This window comes from Leopardus geoffroyi, chromosome A1 (genome assembly GCF_018350155.1).
Source record: "Leopardus geoffroyi isolate Oge1 chromosome A1, O.geoffroyi_Oge1_pat1.0, whole genome shotgun sequence".
NCBI classification, from domain to species: domain Eukaryota; kingdom Metazoa; phylum Chordata; class Mammalia; order Carnivora; family Felidae; genus Leopardus; species Leopardus geoffroyi.
The window spans coordinates 10,080,041-10,098,992 of NC_059326.1; the positions used below are offsets into that span (position 1 = coordinate 10,080,041).

An 18,952-nucleotide genomic window follows, 5' to 3' on the forward strand; every position below is an offset into this window, starting at 1 on the left:
GACATTGAGAAAATGTTTTATGAGTTAATCGATAAGCTAAAACAAAGGAGCAAAAGCAATATTCTTTTTTTTTTTGAAGTTTACTTATTTATTTTGAGAGAGAGAGAGAGCACAAGTGAAGGAGGGGCAGAGAGAGAGAGAGAGAGAGAGAGAGGGAGAGAGAGAATCCCAAGTAGGCTGTCAGTGCAGAGCCCAACTCGGGGCTCAAACTCATGAACCATGAGATCATGACCTGAGCTGAAATCAAGGGTCAAACATTTAACCCACTGAGCTACTCAGCCACTTTAGTCTCTTTCTTTCTTTCTTTTTTTAACATGAAGACCCTTGACTAAAAGCATTGCAAACTACATAAGGGAAAGACTTTTGCCCAAATGTATCAACCCCGGGGGAGGAACTTCACTCAGTGTATCCATATCCAAAGTACTTGGGTAACACTGGAGATCATCTGTGACCTCTCCTGGGCTTTTGGAAGCAGCCCCCTGTCAAATCTTTTACTCATCTTTTGTTGGCTTGCTCTTTGAATTCTCCCATCAACTATTTCCCATCGTCTCTCTTGTTCAGGAGACACCGCTGCCTGTCATGTTTCCTGGAGCAGAGCTTCTCAAACTTAAATGTGCCTGGGAATCTCTTGGAGGTCTTGTCAAGCTGTGGACTCATTCAGGAGGGCTACACGTTTTAATTTCTTTTTTTTTTAAGTTTATGTATTTATTTTGAGAGAGAGAGAGAGAGAGAAGCTCATGTGCACTGGACACGCTGATGCTTGTGGGGGGTGGGGGAGCGAGGGGCAAGGGGAGAGGGAGAGAATCCCAAGCAGGCTCCAAACTATGAGCATGGAGCCCAACTCGGGGCTCCGTCTCACAGACCCGTGAGATCATGACCTGAGCTGAAACCAAGAGTCGGAAGGAAGCTTAACCAACTGAGCCACCCCGGCGCCCTGGTCTGCATTTCTAACAAGCTCCTGGATGATGCAGAGTCTGCTGGGTTTAGGACTCGGCTCTAGCTCTGCCCATCTCAAACTTTATGAATCATCCGGGGGTCTTGTTAGAAAAGCAGAACCTCAGGCCCTGCCCGACTGACTTACTCAGAATCCGTGCTCTCGCAAGATGCCCAGCTGTAGGTGGGCACGCTCAGTCCGAGGAGGGGCATAGACATCTTCTCCAGGTCTGAGCCCCATGCGCTCTCTCCACGGCGGCAAGGGCCATCTCTCTCCCTGCTTCTTACCCACGGCCCGTGAACTTGGTTACTCATCTCTTGTTGGAACATTAACTGTCCACCTGACACACTCCCTCTCCTCCAGCTGGAGACTTCCGTCTCCTTCACAGCCCAAAGCTGGATGTTCTATACTTGCTGTCCCCTCCCTCTGCCACCCACCCGTCTCTCCTACTTGCTATCCCCTCCCTCTGCCACCCACCCGTCTCTCCGCTGCTTTAACAGCAGGTTCCTCTGTGTGTGTGTGTGTGTGTGTGTGTGTGTGTGTGCGTGCTCGTGCGTGCACAGAAAGAAATTCATTATAATAATTTGAATTGGAAACAACCGTGTAACATTTAACCCATTCAATAGAACTACTGTCTATTGTTTTTGATCAATTTGAAACTCTGTAAAAGGCGCATTAGTAACCTGGATGTCTTAATTTCCAAATGATGAACTTATTCTGGTAGGTGATATGGATAATCTTCCCTCTTCTTCAGGATTTATGTAAACTTCTGATCTGATCTCTTCACCCTGTTGCTTTAACTTAACTCCAGTGAATTCTTCTCATGTTTCGGAGGCGGGGGGTGGGGGGGGGAAGCCCAAGCACAGCCCTTGCCTTCTTTTTCTTTTTTTAAATTTAAAAAAAATTATTTATTTTTGAGAGAGACAGAGCAAAAGCGGGGGAGGGGCAGAGAGAGAGGGAGACACAGAATCCCAAGCAGGTTCCAGGCTCCCAGCACTGATCCTGATGCCAGGCTTGAACTCACAAACCGTCAGACGTTTAACCGACTGAGCCACCCAGGTACTCCCGAAGCCCTTGCTTTCAAGGGGCATCCAGTTTTATAAAAGAAGACAGGTGTGCAAGCTAAGGAGAACAACAAATTCATGACGGAAAACTGTAGAAGGCCTGCAGGGCCTTGTGCTCCAGTGTCTTTTAGCTCTCCCTTCACTCTTTACTGTGTGACAATCCCACGCTGTCCCCTGCCTCCTGGGCCCCTTCTCCCCCTTGTGGCAGCTCTCCTCCCTCTCCTGTCTCCTGTCTCCCATTGAGCTGAGAACCCAGCTCAGGCATTTCCAGTTCTAGGACAAGCTCCCTAAGCTCCCAAGGTATCCAGGGCCCCTTAATGTCACCCGCCAGCTCATTTTCATTGCACAGTCCGTGTTTGTGAAGGGAAAGAGGCCAAGGAAAAAAGAATCAACTTAATCATTGAAAGGGGTTACCTCAGGCAACCCGAATTCAAGGGCAGGAACAGTGCTATACTGCTCGCGATAAAATGGACTTGTACCAAAAATCCATTCTGAAGCAGAAATGCAAGACCAAAAAAGAAGGAAGCTCAGAATAGCAGTCAGACAAAAGAGCAGTACCTTAGGTTTACACGGCTTTAGAACTTATATGTTATTGTTGGAGTTACTCATCTTTACATCCCGGTGAGGTAGGTACTGCTATATTCATTTTACAGATAAACTGGGGCTCAGAGAAGAATCTGCTTGGTCCCGAAGCCCCCCAGGTAGAAAGTGCAAAGATTTCTTCCGGCTCTTGATTCGGTGCGTAGGCCCACAATTTCACAGCTTGCCTAAGATGAGACAAATGGAAGATATTAATACGAATTCACTTTCAAAATTCTATAGACTCCCTGCTCTGTTTAAAAAATATATTTTTCTTAAATTATGCTATGCTAATTAACTCTGCCATTTTCAGACAGTAATCTGTTATTGGGCGTTATTTTCTTCATTTAGATGCCACTACTAAATCCTAATTTAGACTCATTCCTTTTAATAACATCGACAGAACTCTATACCTTCTATGTGTTCCCACCACCATTCATTGATGTAAAATTTGAAAGTGTAAAATGCATTAGGAATGTAAAACAGATAGGAATCCTCTCAGAAAATTCTACTTGGGATCTTGATTTTTAAGCAATCCCTCGCATATGCACTTGGGATGCTTACTTTGATGCTTTTCCTGTGTCCTTTGATAATTTCCCTTTTTGTAGATATCACCGCCAACAGAGGTCTGACTTTTGAATAACCCCTTTGCAGAGAAGGGATTGTTGTAGATTGCCTTCTAAATCTGTTGCCAACAGTCTCCAGTGTGCACTTCCTGTCTTTTCTTTGCAGCCAGGTGGCTAATAGCTGTGTCCTAGCCTGGAGGCATTCAGTTTTACTAAGGCCCTACTATGTGTCAAACTACCAAGGTGGTTGCCAAGAATATGAGGATAAAAGTCCCTCCACATTCTGGGAAAACTTTGGGGTGAGAGACACAGTTTTATCTTGTGGGGATAGAAGGACAATTAAATTGACAATCACAAAGTGCAAAGGTTTGTGCCAGGAACCCCAGTGAGGAGAAAGGTGTCAGCTCACATCCTTCCCCACTCTTGTTTCCTACCTAATGCAAAGATCTGACAATTTTGCCCACAGTCACTTAAGTTGAAAGTTTTGTGTGGATGAAAATTTGCAATTGGGGCGCCTGGGTGGCTCAGTTGGTTGAGCATGAGACTTGGGCTCAGGTGTTGATCTCCCAGTTCATGGGTTCAAGCCCCGTGTCGGGCGGGCTCTGTGCTGACAGCTCAGAGCCTGGAGCCTGCTTCGGATTCTGTGTCTCCCTCTCTCTCTGCCCCTCCCCCGCTCATGCTCTGTCTCTGTCTCTCTCTCAAAAATAAATAAATTAACAAAAAATTAAAAACTTAAAAAAAGAAAATTTGCAGTTGAAAATCTTCAGCTTACTCCCCTTTTTGCTCCACTCCCCAAATAAGACCATGCTCAGGAAAGCTCATTGCAAGAACTATACAAATACACAAAAGTAAGTAGCCACATTACTGGAAACACATCTCCTTGCTTTCCCCACCCGGTGCCCCCGCCCTCCTGATGAAGAGCCCAGCCTCCCTCCAGCACCTGTCGGCCCCCAGCTGAGCTGCAGGAAGTGACCCATGTCTCCATGGCGACGCGTCACAATGCAGCCGCGCTCCACCCACAGCACCCAGTCCAGCTGGAGCAGAGGGCATCGCGGTGGCCTCTTTCCAGCAAGAATGGCACCGCCTGGGCTGGAGGCTGCGTGCCCCTTTCAAGGAGGCCACCAGATTCAGCCAAGTAAGGCTGCGGACCCTGCCGGCAGGGGAGGGGGGGGGCGAGGCTTTTCCCTGGGAATGGGGTACACCGAGCAAAGGCTGCTTTGGTCTGCAGGGGTGTTTGCCTCCCTCTTACGGGTGGGACTCCCTTCATGGAGAGTCTGGGAGTCAGAGAGAATGAGATGTTCATGATCTTGCCCTTTTACAGCCCTTGGTCCTGTTTCTGCCAAACCTCTCCCTAAACCTCTCAGGTGCTTTCAAACACCCCCCCCCCCCCCGAAGTGCCTAGGAGGGGAGAGCAAAAAGGAAGGAATAGTGCCTTTCCAGGATCCCAAAGTCAAAGACAAAGAAGGAACGGAGGTCAGACGCTCTGAAGACAGCGGTCCCAGGGGAGACCTGACCCCCGTGCAGGATCTGGGGAAGTGCACAGAATGCGGGGAGGTGCCGGAAGGCAGGGAAAGGACCCCGCAAGTAGATGTGCAGAGGCACCTTACCCCTGCGTGGTTCGTAGCCAGGCTGGCACCTAGGCGTTTAGCTGCCACTTCTCCGCGACCTTTGCTGATTTTTCTTTAAAAGCGATTCCGCATGAACCCGGGTAGAGCTTTTAATGCTAATTGTGCGTGCAAATGCAGCAGGTTTGCAAAGTCCGCCTCTGTGTCAGTGGAGGGAGAGTAATTCCCAGGTACTCAGCCGCATCCTGGCCTTTTTCATGGCAATAATAACCCACCGCAGCCCCCTCGCTGGGTAATTGTGGTTCCACAGTGGCTACAGAGCAGTGGGAACTGTTCAATGGCGCATTCCCTGGAATCGTAGACCCACCAGAATGAATGAAATGCGTATTTTCATTCCATTCCATTCATCCCTTTGTAAATTAAGGACAGAAAATGAAAATACTTAACCTGTAAAAAACATATTGAGAACATTCTGTTTCCATATGATGACAAGGCAAAAAAAAAAAAAAAAAGAGAGACAGGAACCGAATTCCTTTTGAATCTCTCTTTCTAGTCACTCCTCTTGGTTTCTTTCGCTGTCTCCCCTCCCCCTTCCAGTCTGGGGAATGTGGGAATCCTCCAAGATTCTCTCCTCCTTGGTTCACATCCTCTGTCGTGGCCGTGTCCTGCCAAGGGCTTCAAGTCTACAGAAATGCCCCACCAGCTTTCTAATCTTACCGCTCACTCCAGTGTTCCCCCTAATTTTCAAACCAACGTATGCAACTGTCTACCGGATAGTTCATTTGGGTGTCACAGAAGGGCCTTGATCTAACACGTAGAAAATTACACTCCTTGTCCACTCGACTTTGCAGGCTCAGTTAGGAGGGTGCCAGCTGCCCACGGTACATGGGAGGGTGGCTTGGCTGACACCTCAGTTTGATCACCGGGGCTCATTGATTCTGCCCCCCAAGTTCCCCTTCCTGTGGGTGAGTTTCATTCTTCACGCCCAGTCTTGGGGCTCTAACAGGCACTCTGTGCCCACTCGATCTTCCACTGCTAAAAGTGTCACGCTCCAAAAGGTGGGGGACTGATGTGTCACACTGCCTGGCTCTGGTCCAAAAATGAGATGAGAGGTTGACAATGACTGCCACGGACTACTTGCTGTTGAACTATTACTCTGTGTGGGCTTGTAAGTGCTGCATCACTTTGAGGGACTGCCATAAATAACCAGGAACTGGTGGCTTGAAACCAAGGAGATTTATTCTGGAGGCCCGAAGCCCCAAATCAAGGGCTGTGCTGCACCGGTAGCTCTGGGGCAGAAGCCTTCCTTGCTTCTTGTGTTTTCTGGGAGCTGTTGGCATTCTCGACTCGTGGCCTCATCACCGCGGCGTGCGCCTCCACGGTCACATCCCCGCCTCTTCCGGGTCGAGTCTCCCTCTGCCTCCCATAAGGATGATGAAATTGCACTTGGGGCCCACTGATAATCCGGCACGATCTCCTCATCCCAAGATCCTTAACTGCACCTGCAAAGGCCCTTTACCCTTATGTGGTACCACTCGCACGTTCTGGGGGTTAGGACGTGGACCTATCTTTTGGGTCTCTGTTCAGCCTACGTTAAATGCTTGGATTTACCCTCCCCTTTAATCCTCCCGACAACTAGGAAAATGTTGAATCACCAGGTACTGTTCATACTTGCCCACCCAGCAGGCTATGGTAAGGATGAAACAAGATTCCACCCGTGGAAACGCTTTGTAAAACGTCATAGAATACGCACGTGTTCGTTACTGTTTTATACTGTTTTCCAAACCTCCTAATGCATTTTCGTAATTGTGAATACCTCCAGGGGTGGTGAGTTCAAGGGGGCAGCAAGGCAAACAAGGCCTCGCTGGCCTGGCGTTGACCATTTCTTCCCCTGCTTCACTCACATCGGGCCACTTCAGACTTTTCATACCTCGCGCTGCTTTCTCTGAAGAATGCTTCCCTCCGCGTCCTCCTGTAATCGCTGTCAAACCCCTGCTTTAAGTCCTGGCTCAGATGCCACCTGTTCTATGAAGTCCCTCCCGGGTCCACCCTCGATGCCCCTCCTCTCATCCAACCAGAAAGAACTGCGCCTTCCTGGGGGCTCCCATGGCACACAGCACAGCACCCCACTTCAAGTGCTCGTTGGCTATTTTCTCTTTCCTCTCCTCACCTGTGAGCTCCCCAAGGCCAGGACAAGGTCTCTATGGCCTCGGGCCTGTGGTCTCTATGGTCCATGGGAGGGGCTCAAGACTTGCCTGTAGGATGAACAGAAAATGAGAGAGGTAGAAAGAGGAAGACAGAATCATGGGATGGGTGGACACAGAGTTAGAGGGAAAGACACTGGGATATGTGGCAAGAATAAGCATAAAAGAAAGCAGTGGCACATAGCTTGCCAAGACGTTTTTAGAACATTCGGATTATAGATTTTTGAGTTGCTGCTGTTAACGAAGAGGGTTAATTCTAATAGCATTTTATTTGCAGGAGCTTTGTCAATGGAAATGAAAAGCGTAGACGCAGACCTGACCTAGAGACTTTTAGTAAGAAAAACCGTTAGACAAAAAGAATTGAAGAAAGATGTCCTGGAAATTGAGTGCACATCTCGTCATGTTGGTCATCCAGGCGGATTAGCATTAGGGAGTGGGGGGTCCGCTCGGTCTCAGGTCCTAGAGGCAGCCAGGCATGGCCTCTCCTGCACCCGATGCCTTCCAGAATAGGATCTTGGCGACAGAGGGCGGCCAGCACCCAGCCTGTCCTCAGAAGGAGGAAAGGCCGCAGCCAGCGGCAGCCAGAGGTGTTCCTGGCCTGCCCGTGTGATCAGTTGGGAGATGTTACCCCGGCGCTATGTTGCCAGGGTGTTTGAGGTATATTTGGGCTTAACAGGAAATTGGTCTGGCCTGGGTCAGTGTCGTTTGCTTTAGGAAAAAGAGGGGGAAATGGTGCGTGGGCTCTGTGCAGAGAGGATCCTTCCTGAGCCCTGCAAGCGTCACACTCCGAGGTTCAAATCAGGTTCCATGGAGGTTTCTTTTAAGAGCCGCACTGCCTCCCAATTTCTTCCCACTTACTTGTCCATACTTGGAACTCTCTGAACAAAGAACATTTAATGCCGCAGTTGGAACAAAATGCTTCGAAGCATGAAGTGACTCCCACTAACGAGCCGGTGTCAGAGCATGACGTCATTTCTCGGAGGCGCGTGGGCTCGGGGCGCACACACCCGCAGCGTGTGTGTAAACGGAGGCACAGCGTAGCCTGCGGGGCTCGGACTTTTGTGGGACCCGGGGGAGCGGGCGGAGGGGAGTCTCAACCCGTGGGAGGGCAGTGGGGAAACAGTCACGGAGGAGCGGGTCCAGCTGCCTGGCTCCCCCAAAGGGCCTGTTAAATGAGAAACAAGACTTGCCTGGGAGATGGGAGAGGAAACAGAAGTATAGAGGCAGCACGAATGAAATGGTCCGTCAGGGCCCTACAGGCCAGGCGGTGCATATAGATTGTAAAGCTATTTGGAAACTGCAGACGTATTTGAGAAAAGCATAGCGATTGTATTCGGGATACAGGAGTGGGAAGATACACAGGCAGTTAGGTGGCTACAAGGTTCCTGCGGTGAGGCCCTAGACCCCGGACAGCAGGTTATTCAAATAGTAAAGGGACCCTTTGGACCCAGGTTCTAGTGAGATGTAACCAGGTTAATTGCCTAGATAGGAAGAATGAGAAAATGTCGGAGTTAAATTTAAAATCTGTATTCCCAAGAAAGGTCGTGGTGCTTTGTGGACAGTGGGAGGCTGGGGCAGTCAAAGCCTGTTGCTAGCAGGTGCCTGATGGTTAATTCTCTATCCTCAGTCGTCTGGACCCAACCGACAGCAGTTGCCATAGGCAATCCCTCCCCCACCGCTTCGTGGAAAGCCCTCCTTCCTGTGGCCCCTGATGTCCTCTGCCCTCACCGATTGCTTTTCTCAGTCTTCCCCTACCTCTTGACATTGGCGTGCCCCAGGCTTTATTTAGCCTTTGGGCTGGTCTCCTCCAGCTATGCTCCCTCTCTTGTTGAATCCACCTGCTTATGCAACTTGAACTATCATGCATGCTGCAGAATCGTGCACAGTCGCGGCAGAGAACGCATCAGAGCTGCCCCAGATGACACTGTTCAGTGACAGAAGAAAAGGACACTTTGTGTATTATGAGCCCGGTTTGGTAAAACAAGATGGTGGAAACTAAAACCCAGTATGTCAACGTCCTTATATATGCATATATAAATCTCTGTATCATTGTATCAGCAGACGTAAAAGCGTGGAAAGAAACCAGCACAATTGTTAACATGGTCTGGGAGGAGGGCTGAGGAGGAGGAGGGAGCACGGGGAAGGCGCCCAGAATAAAACCGGAGGTGAGCCCCTTTGTGCAAAATCATTTCATGTGCATATAGGCTTATCTAATAGGGTTCATGAGAAGTTGGTCACTAAAGTCACAGTGGGCATCTTTTTTTTTTTAATTTTTTTTTTTCCAACGTTTATTTATTTTTGGGACAGAGAGAGACAGAGCATGAACGGGGGAGGGGCAGAGAGAGAGGGAGACACAGAATCGGAAACAGGCTCCAGGCTCTGAGCCATCAGCCCAGAGCCCGACGTGGGGCTCGAACTCACGGACACGCTAAGATCGTGACCTGGCTGAAGTCGGACGCTTAACCGACTGTGCCACCCAGGCGCCCGTCACAGTGGGCATCTTAAGGGGTAGAACTTCAATCGAACTTTCTGTTTTATATTTTCACGCATTTTTAAAATTCTTTACAATAGCATGTAGGAATCCTCAGGAAAAACAATGGACCTACTTTTGTATAGGGAGGAACTCGGATAATTCAATTGAGCCTCCCCTCTTTCCTAAAAGAGGCCACAAGTGGGTATTTATTCCTTTAGACTTTAATTTTTTTTTTTAACATTTATTTATTTTTGAGACAGGGAGAGACAGCATGAAAGGGGGAGGGTCAGAGAGAGAGGGAGACACAGAATCTGAAGCAGGCTCCAGGCTCTGAGCTGTCAGCACAGAGCCCGACACGGGGCCCGAACTCACAGACCGTGAGATCATGACCTGGCTGAAGTCGGACGCTTAACCGACTGAGCCACCCAGGCGCCCCTATTCCTTTAGACTTTAAATTACTATCCCCAATTTTTTTTCTCCTGCAAAATTATTTTAATTATGAAGACGGCACATGATGGAAGTATTCAGGTTTGCCACATTTCAAACCGTTTTGTCATCCTTTTGCCAGGCGAGGCCACCTGGGATTCCTACGCGACCACAATGAGGACTGCATTCACGCCCAAGACGGCAGCGGTGCCTGCTTTAATTCGGTAGATCCCGATTTGTGTCAGGTTGATGGACTCACCTTCGTCTGTTCACCTGTGTTCTATTATTCGGAGTCCCAAACCAACAGAAAGCAGTCATCAGAGAAGGTTTAGAAAAGTGCACTCAGGTAGAACCTGTTGCGTGCGCAGTGCTCCTCCAAGCACCAGACAGGCTTCCCCCCCCCCCCCCCCCCCCCTTCGGACCGTATCCAGACCTCCTACAGGAAAAGTAAGAAAAGAGATACATGGGTCCTTCATAAAGTCACTGCGGGTCAGGGCAATAGAGCCAGTGTGTAGGTTAACAGAATTGTGCTACTCAAGAACATGGAGCAGGCATTGCATTCATTACCTGGTATGTAGTAGGCAATGACGATTCAGTAACTGGATGAATGAAGAATTGTTAGCACGTGATCATCAACACTCATCTTGGAAGCTGGAAGGCCATGACCCACTCACCCTTACCTTCACTCCTCCACTCACTGCTTCCTAAGTGGCCTTTCAGCGTCTCCCATTTCCACCTGAATTGTGCGGGGTGGGAATTTCTGTCCGTCAGCTGCCTCTTGAAACTCATTGGTGGGTGAGTGAGAGCGGGATCGGGAAAGCCTCGTTACCGTTCATTGCATCACGGGTGGGTGGGAAACCAGCATGGAGACGCTTCACCGGCCTGTGTTTACTCTGTGATTTGTTTCCAATAAAGAGGATCCTGGCACCTTACAAGTTCAAGTTGCTGAGAAGTCAAATGGATCGTGGGCAAGACCACGGCTGAGGAGTCAGGCAGAAACGGGCTCTGACCTCCGCTCTTTGCTCTACCCCTTATCTCTGCTACCTTCGGCAGGTGACAAGCTGTGGCTCAGCTTTATGGTTGGCAAAGTAGGAATAATGATTCCTGCCTCAGGTGGTGGTTCTGATGACAGAAGAAAACACTAGTACGGTGACCAGCATGGAGAAGTAACTCAAAATTTTTCATTCATTCCCGCCCCCCAGGGTAATCTCTGATAGACTTTCACAAACTACAGGGCTGTAAGACTCCTCAGTGGCTATCCCACTGAGTTACATTATGTCCCCTAACTGGGAGATTTATCATCTGACGGTAATGATCATGCCAGCTTCCCAGACAGTAACAGTTGTCTGAGGAAGAAACATTTGGGATAAGAGCCAAAAAACAAATGGGTGCTAATGGAGTCTAGGTCAGTGGTCTTCAAATTCGCATATTTTTAAAGTTCACGGGAAAGTTTTCATCGTAAATTAAAATAATTGCAGAAGATAAAATGTATAGCCCATCCTAGACATTGACATTTTAAGATAAAACTATTAAGTCCTTAAAAAATATAGCCAATGAGTAATCTAAACACCTTAGCAAATTGATACTTTCTATGATCTTTTTAAAAAATACACCAGACAGTAGACAATTTATTTCATTCCTTTTGCTTCTTGAACTTTTATTCCTCTCCACTTCCTCCGTAGAATTTTACCCTGCTATCATATATTTTGTGTTTGAAAGCAATTTATTGATCGCCCCATTATACTTCTTTGAAACTATTTTAGTGTATTAATTGAAATTAATTTTTAAACATATTATGTGACCCTAAGTACTGAGTTATAACAATTATTTTTAGTACACGATGGCTCAAAGCAATAAATACTTTACCGATGTTGATAGTCACTAAACACAAGAAGGAAATTTTTTGGAATTGTATCTTAACGAGATAAATGTGACTGTTCTGTTTGCAATTAGTTTATGTATCCTGTTTGAAGTGTTACTATTTTGGGAGTGAGACTGCATTCAGCGTCCATTTTTTTTTCTGCTTCTGCTGTGTATTTTTCAATTTATAGATGCTAATGTTAACCAGTCTTGTTCACAAGTAGCCGTGAATGAAAGGAGTTGGGTGTGGCACTGCCATTCAAGGCTTTGAACTCTCTCTGAGTTAAGTGCCAGAAATGACAAGGTGATTTTTGTTAACGATTGAGCAGCTGACAACCTGGCTGGGAACTCCTTGGAGTTTATTGAAAGCAAATGATTGGATGATATGTCTTCCAGTTATTGAGTTTTTCCCCATCTCATTTTCTAAGTATCCTGAAAGTCTATGTCTTAACAAATGGCTATTGAATCACATCAGTTACTCTTTCACATGGAAGGAACTTGTTTAATATTTTTTCCAGTTCTATTGAGGAATAATTAAGACACGTCACTGTATAAATTGAACCCGTGCGGCACGCCACGGGTGATGGCTTGGCTTCCATACGTTGTGAAATGATCGCCACAATAGATTCAGCTAACATCCGTCTTCTCCTATAGATACAAATCAAACATCCACTATGCATTTAATGAAGGAGAAAGTTCTATATGCTGAAAATTAATTGGTCTGGCCAGCCAGCCTATATTTCCGTGTATCATTAAATATTTTACAATGTAGAATGAGATGAGGACTGGCTAGACTGGATTAAATATTTCATCGCATGTTTGGCTTAAAAAAAAACACAAGACTTGAGTACCTTATTGAATGATGGAAATCTGAAGGAAAACGTGACAACATTTTTACGTGCCAGCGTTACCCAGTGCATCCTTAAAAATTTGGTAGTCTCAGAAAAGATTCCAGTTGTGTTTAAAAGAATCAGCATCACCACCCTGTCCTGCTTCCCCTGCTCAGAGATGCTTTTCTTTCTAGCTAATGACATGTCTTCGGGATTTTTTTTTTTTTTTAAACCTGAAAAAAAAAATGTTTAAATAGGTGGGGAGAAGAACCATTCAAAGCATTCTATATTCTCTGCTCTCTCCTCAGAGGCTTCTCCCCAAAGAGGGACGGACGTTTTGTAATTATTAGGAAATGAGAAGCTAGACACTGCTCTTAGCCAAAGCAGGGCACAATGTACCTAAAACCAGAACACCCCCCCCCCCCCCCCCACAGAGCATTTGCCCTGGTTAGAGCACCCCCAACCTCCACCCCTTCAGAAATCCTCGTGAGCCCAAGGTAAGGGCATGGAACTTGGATTACAAGGTGGCTTCCTTGGAACCACACCCCTCTCACCGTTGGAGGCTTAGACCCAGAGGCATACCGCACCTTCCTAAGATCCTGCCATGACCTAGGGGAGAGAGAAAGGTGTGGGACAGAAGCACTTCGGTAGCGACGCGGGTTTGCTTTCAGGCAGAGACACGTTAAGGAAGATTACACTGGGAGATGGAGGTCTGAAAATCAACTCCTTTCAAGCCGATTGTGCTGTGTTGCCTTTGGAAAATCGTCGTGTGCCTTTGATTACCTCATTAGGACCACAGTCCTACCTGAGCCCACACATTGGAATAACAAGTAAACTGGCTCATCATCCAGATGTATCCCACTTCCCAGATGTTTGGTTTCTTATAGATAGTACCTGAATCTAACCCAGTCTTCTTTTTTTAAAAAGCCAATATGAGACATTTTAGACGTACACAAAAGAACATACAACGAATCCCCAGCCAGTATCCAGCTACAATAATCAATACCCAGACAATACCTTCCACCCAGCCTTCCCACTGGATAATGTTGAAGCAAATTCCAGGCATTCTATCATTTTAATTCTAAGTATTATTCTTATGTATCTCCAAAAGATAAGGGCTCTTTAAAAGTATGCTACGATATAGGGGCGCCGGGGTGGGTGAGTCGGTTAACTATCTGACTTTGGCTCAGGTCATGATCTCATGGTCCGTGAGTTCGAGCCCCGCGTTGGGCTCTGTGCTGACAGCTCGGAGCCTGGAGTCTGCTTCAGATTCTGTGTCTCCCTCTCTCTGCCCCTCCCCCTCTCTCTCTCTCTCTCTCTCTCTCTCTCTCTCAAAAATAAAATAAAACATTAAAAAATAATAATAAAATTATATGCTACAATACCATTGTGTCAGCTAAAAAATAATTCCTTAATATCAAATGGCCAATCAGCAATCAAATTTCCCCCTGATGTCTCACAATTAAAAAAAAATAACAAGTTGGTTAGAAATTAAATTCAAATAAGTTCTACATATTGCACTTGGTTATTATGTTTTTTGCCTCGTTTAATCTATAGGTTCCTTTCTTTTTTTTTCTGAGAATTTCATTTTTTTTTTTTTCCTGAGAATTCTGGATTTTTCTGATTTCATCTCCACTGTGTTATTTAAAATATTCCTCTTTTTATGCATTTCCTATAATCTAATATACCAAAGACTTCATCTAATTCAAGCTGGGTATTTCGGCAAAAATATTTAATAGGTGTTGTGTGTGTCCATCTAGGGAACATGATAGCTGGTGGACCCTCTTCTTGAACTGAGTACAAATGCTGATCGTTGCCTGGATGCTTGGTTTCATTACAGCCTTGCAGACCAGTGATGTCCCGTTCTTACCTACCTTCCTTTTATTAACCAGAAGGAATACATGCATAGAGAGAAACATTTCTTCAACAAGCATTTGATTACATTGAAGTGTTATTTATACAGGAGAGTACCTAGCTCTTTAAGAAGTATTTTTAATTAAAAAAATTAATGAATTTTAGATTGTTGTTCTTTTAAATTCCATTTTAGGCCGCCAGTGCTTTTGTGAAGAGCCGTCCTAAGATATGGGATTGTTTCCTTTCAAGAGAATCTGGAAATTAAATTCTTTCTGGCATCAAGTCTTCCTTGAGCCAATCTTTAAAAAAAAAAAAAAAAAAAATGTAATAAGGAAAATTATTTGACCTGGGCGTTGCTGTGTGATTTGGCATTTAATCCCTTATTCTGATTTTCACTGTCTTTTCTTGTAGTCGAAAGGGTATCAGAAGACTAGGATATACCTATTCTCTTAGTGACCCTGTTCCCAATCAGACACAGTACAACGATGAGTATGTTTGGAAATCATGTTCTAAAGAAGACTGGATCAAAACCAGGACTTCAAGAGGAGTCAGGAGCCAAATATCTCGCCCCAGTCAAGTAAGATGATATCTACATAACTGTTGAGTATCAGTACTCCATAAGAACAAGAGTTTGAATATTTCCAAAGGTCCTCATCTACAGTTATGGTCCTTCTTATACTATTTTTTCCCCCACCTTCTCTCATTTCTAACTCCTTCTCCCTTATCTCTCCAAGTTTTCAAAACATTTTTTAAAATTTAGGGATGTCCGGGTGGCTTAGTTGATTGAGCGTCTGACTTTAGCTCAGGTCATGATCTTACGGTTCATGAGTTTGAGCCCCGCGTCAGGCTCTGTGCTGACAGCTCGGAGCCTGGAGCCTGCTTCAGACCCTGTGTCTTCCTCCCTCTCTGCCCCTCTACGGCTTGCGCTCTGTCTCTTTCTGTCTCTCAAAGATGAATAAACCTTGAAAAAAAATTGTTTTAATTAAAAAAAAATTTTTTTTAATTGAAACGAAATTCACAGGGCATAACATTAACTATTTAAAAATGAACAATTCATTGACAATTAATACATTCAAAATGTCCTGCAACTACCACCTTTATCTTATTCCAAAACATTTTCATCATCTCAAAAGGAAACCCCCTACCCTTTAAGAAATTAATTCCTGGGGCGCCTGGGTGGCTAGGTCGGTTAAGCGTCTGGTTCTTGATTTCGGATCAGGTCATGATCTTACAGTTCGTGAGATCAAGCCCTGGTATCAGACGCTGCGCTGGCAGTCTGGGGCCTGCTTGGGATTCTCTCTGCCCCCCGTCTCTCTCTCTCTCTCTCTCTCTCTCTGCCCCTCTCCCGCTTGTGCTCTTTCTCTCTCTTAAAATACATAAACATTAAAAACAAATAAAATTACTTCCTGTTTCCCTCTTCCCTAGCCTCTGGTAATTAACAATCTACTTTCTATCTCTGTGGATGACGTATTCTGGATACTTTTTATTGGGAATCAGAGAACATGTGACCTTTCACATCTGGCTTCTTCATTTCGTGTAATGCTTTCAAGGTTCACCCGCATTGTAGCATCTATCGGTACTTCATTCCTTGTTATGGTTCCCTTTTATGGTTGAATAGTATTCTATTGTATGTGTATACCACAGTTTCTTCATTCATTTAGCCATTGCTGGACATTGGGCTGTTTCCACCTTTTGCCTATTGTCAATAGTGCTATCAACTGGCACTCGCAAACATTTGTGTTTCGTATTATGCGTCCTCAAACTGCCAGATCTTTTGTCATTTTGTTTACTCTACCTAGAATCCCTTCTCCTGTCCACCAAGGACATTCATACATTCACCAAGGCTCAGCTTAAAGGAGCTATCTCTAATTCCCTTCTCCTATAGGTGGAAGTAACTGACCCTCCCTCTGTCTTCTGGGCACTGGGTACCCTTCTCCCACCATAAAAGGCAATGCTCAGTTGTAGTAAAGAGTTTCATTTATTTGGATGCCCCCCGGAATGGTACCCCCGGGATGTATTCATTAGGTAATAAGGTGGTGGAAAGGGTAGGATTTGATGACTGAAAGAATGTAAATGACAAGGAAGGGGAAAGAACGAAGGATGATGTTTCTGGTTTTGAGTTGCATGGCTGAGTGGACAATCCTGCTGTTTACTGAACAGGCATGGGTGAGGACCAGGTTGGGTGGGAAAGGGCATAGGGGAAATGTGAACTCAGTTGAAGACACGTTGGTTGAAAATATGTCCAACAGGCAGTTGAATATCTCGGTCTGGAGTTTGTGTGGAAGAGGTGAGCTATAGATGTAGACTTGGGAGTCATCAGGACGTACACACAAATCCCATTTAACACCCCATTTCTTCCTGGAACCCATTCATTATAATGAATTTACCTCTTAAATATTTGCCTTAAGATTTTAAAATTAATGTAAAGCAGTAAGTTACAATACTATACTGTGTATGTATACATATATACACACACAAAGCATTTGTTTTCTTTAGGTGTTATTGAAGGCTCCCAGCCAATGAGAGCTAGAGCGGTAGGTGGTCCTGGGCACTCGTAGCCAATGAGCTGTAGTGGGGGCGACTGCTCTGTACGCTTTCAACCAATGAGGTTTCACACCGGGCGTAGCCCCTCCAGCCATCAAGGCTCTTCCAATCGACCTGAATGAGGGTGTGCTGCATTATTTACTCTGCCGAGGCCTCTCTATCTGCCATTTATTTGTTTCTGTTGAACAGTTACGACTGTGGCTCAGGACCTGAACTAGGATGAGACTGGCAAGGTGCTCCCTCTCTGCCAACAGAGAGGATCTGCCGCAAAAACGATTGCCCTGGGAGTTAAAATACAGACTGGTGGGTTGGAGCTCTTTCGAGGAAACCGTGGTGGGAAACAGGGGCCTCATGATATATTGGCAGCAATTGTGATGCATCCGGGTGTGGGCAGTCAGGCAGAACACGGGCTGGAGGTGGGCCAGGGCTTGACTAGTGATCACAGGACCCTGCAGCCGTTTCTGTCGGCTGGCCCCTTTCGCGGGCAAGGCTTGCATGTGTATAGTGATGCCTCAGAGTGACTAGTATTACGAGGATGAACGTGTGGACCATAAAGATACGCCCGGCTGATGAAGCCCTGGGGAATCCCCAGGTTTGAGGTGCAGGTCAAAGAAAGAAGCCATAAATGGAGACCAAGGAGCAGCCCCAGAAGAAAGCCTGGAAGAGGTGGTATCATCAATGCCTGGGAAAGAGATACAAGAGAGATCCATCACCGTGTAAATTATCTCTGCTATCTATGGAGTGTCCCACCGGAGGTCAAGGGTGACTGCAGTTCCCATTCAGGATATTGGAAAAAACCAGTTTACCTGGGTTTAGCAATGACTGGCAGGGCAAAGACCTCAGGCAGTGGATGGTTATATGTGCCACCTTTAATTCATTCATTTAAGCAATGAATATTTCCTGAGTGCCTCGTATGTCAGGCACTCTTCCAGATCTGGGATGTAGCAGTGAAGAAAATGAGAAAAAAAAACCCTGTCTTCATGGAGCTTACACTTTAGTAGGGGGAGACGGACAGCTGATGATAAATATAACACTCAGGCAAACTGTAATGCACCAAAAAAGTTTAGAAAGTGATAGTTCTATGGGGAAAAAAATTGATCAGGGTAAGGCAGATCCACCACTGGAGTGGTGGGGGAAGGGTTTGCAAGTTTACATGGGGGTAATTTAGGGAGGTGTCATTTAGATGGTGACATGAAAATTGAGATTTGAGGGAGGTGAGAGAAAAAGTCATGCTGAAATCTCGGGTGAGAACCTCTCACCCTTTCAAAGGCAAAGCCTTGAGGCAGGAGCGTGGCTGATGTTTCAGGAATTGCAAGGCAATCCAGGCAGCTGGAGAGAAGAAGGAAATGAGGACAGAAAACAAAGGGGAGATGCGTTGGAAGGAGGTGAAGGGTAGATGTGTGAGGAGGGCGTTGTAAATTGTGTAGAGTCCTATAGGCCATTGCAGAGTATAACTATTACTCTGAAATAAGGAGGAGCCACTGCTGAGTTTTGAGAAGAGGGGGCGCCCTGGCCAAGAGTAGACTATAAGAGAGAAAGGTGGAAGCCGAGATACTGGCTAAGAGGCTACTGCAATAATCCAGGAGATAAACGATGATGGCTCAGACTAGGGTGTTATGTGTGATTGGAAGAACTGGTCTGCTTCTAAATATATTTCATAGGTAAATAAGGTTTCCTGATGCAAAGAATGTGGGGTGTGAAGCAAAGAGATGCGCCAAGAATGACTCCAGGGATTTAGATTGAAACAGTGGCAAGGATAGAGTGGCCATTAACTGAAAGGTAGAATATTCAAGACTCAGGGGGACGCTCAGGGGTTCGGTTGTGGGAATGTGAAATTAGAAGTGTCCTAGCAAGCTTCCAACTGGAGATCGACAGGAGAAGGACGTTGGGCCGTAGGGATCTGTGTTGAGGGAGAGGGCCTAAGCCAAAGATAAATGGGAGTCATCCTATGTATTTAAAACAAATGAGACTGGATGAGATGATCAAGCTAGAAAAGAGAAGAGGTTCAAGGACTGAGTCTTGGGGCATTTCACTAACAAGCGGTCAGTGGAAG

General features: G+C 46.0%; 1 protein-coding gene and 1 long non-coding RNA gene across 5 annotated transcripts in view; one reads left to right on the forward strand and one right to left on the reverse strand.

The window, feature by feature from the left end:
• Positions 1–2,557: 2,557 nt before the first annotated feature.
• LOC123594078 lies at positions 2,558–10,265 on the reverse strand. The gene is made up of 4 exons (XR_006710669.1): positions 10,071–10,265; positions 6,879–6,963; positions 4,751–5,057; positions 2,558–2,765 (listed from the first exon to the last, which is right to left on the reverse strand). It is a non-coding gene; the product is annotated as an uncharacterized LOC123594078 (long non-coding RNA).
• TEX26 (testis expressed 26) overlaps positions 4,055–18,952 on the forward strand; it is a 32,086-nt gene continuing 17,188 nt past the window's right edge. The window contains exons 1-4 of one of the 4 annotated variants that reach the window (XM_045470611.1): positions 4,166–4,278; positions 9,954–10,035; positions 11,863–11,975; positions 14,767–14,932. In XM_045470611.1, the coding sequence (XP_045326567.1) occupies positions 11,968–11,975; positions 14,767–14,932 (174 nt within the window). In that variant the 5' untranslated portion in view covers positions 4,166–4,278; positions 9,954–10,035; positions 11,863–11,967. Of the gene's footprint in view, positions 4,279–9,953; positions 10,036–11,862; positions 11,976–14,766; positions 14,933–18,952 lie in introns of all 4 variants that reach the window. The other 3 variants (XM_045470533.1, XR_006710637.1, XM_045470475.1) reach the window with 3 other exon arrangements.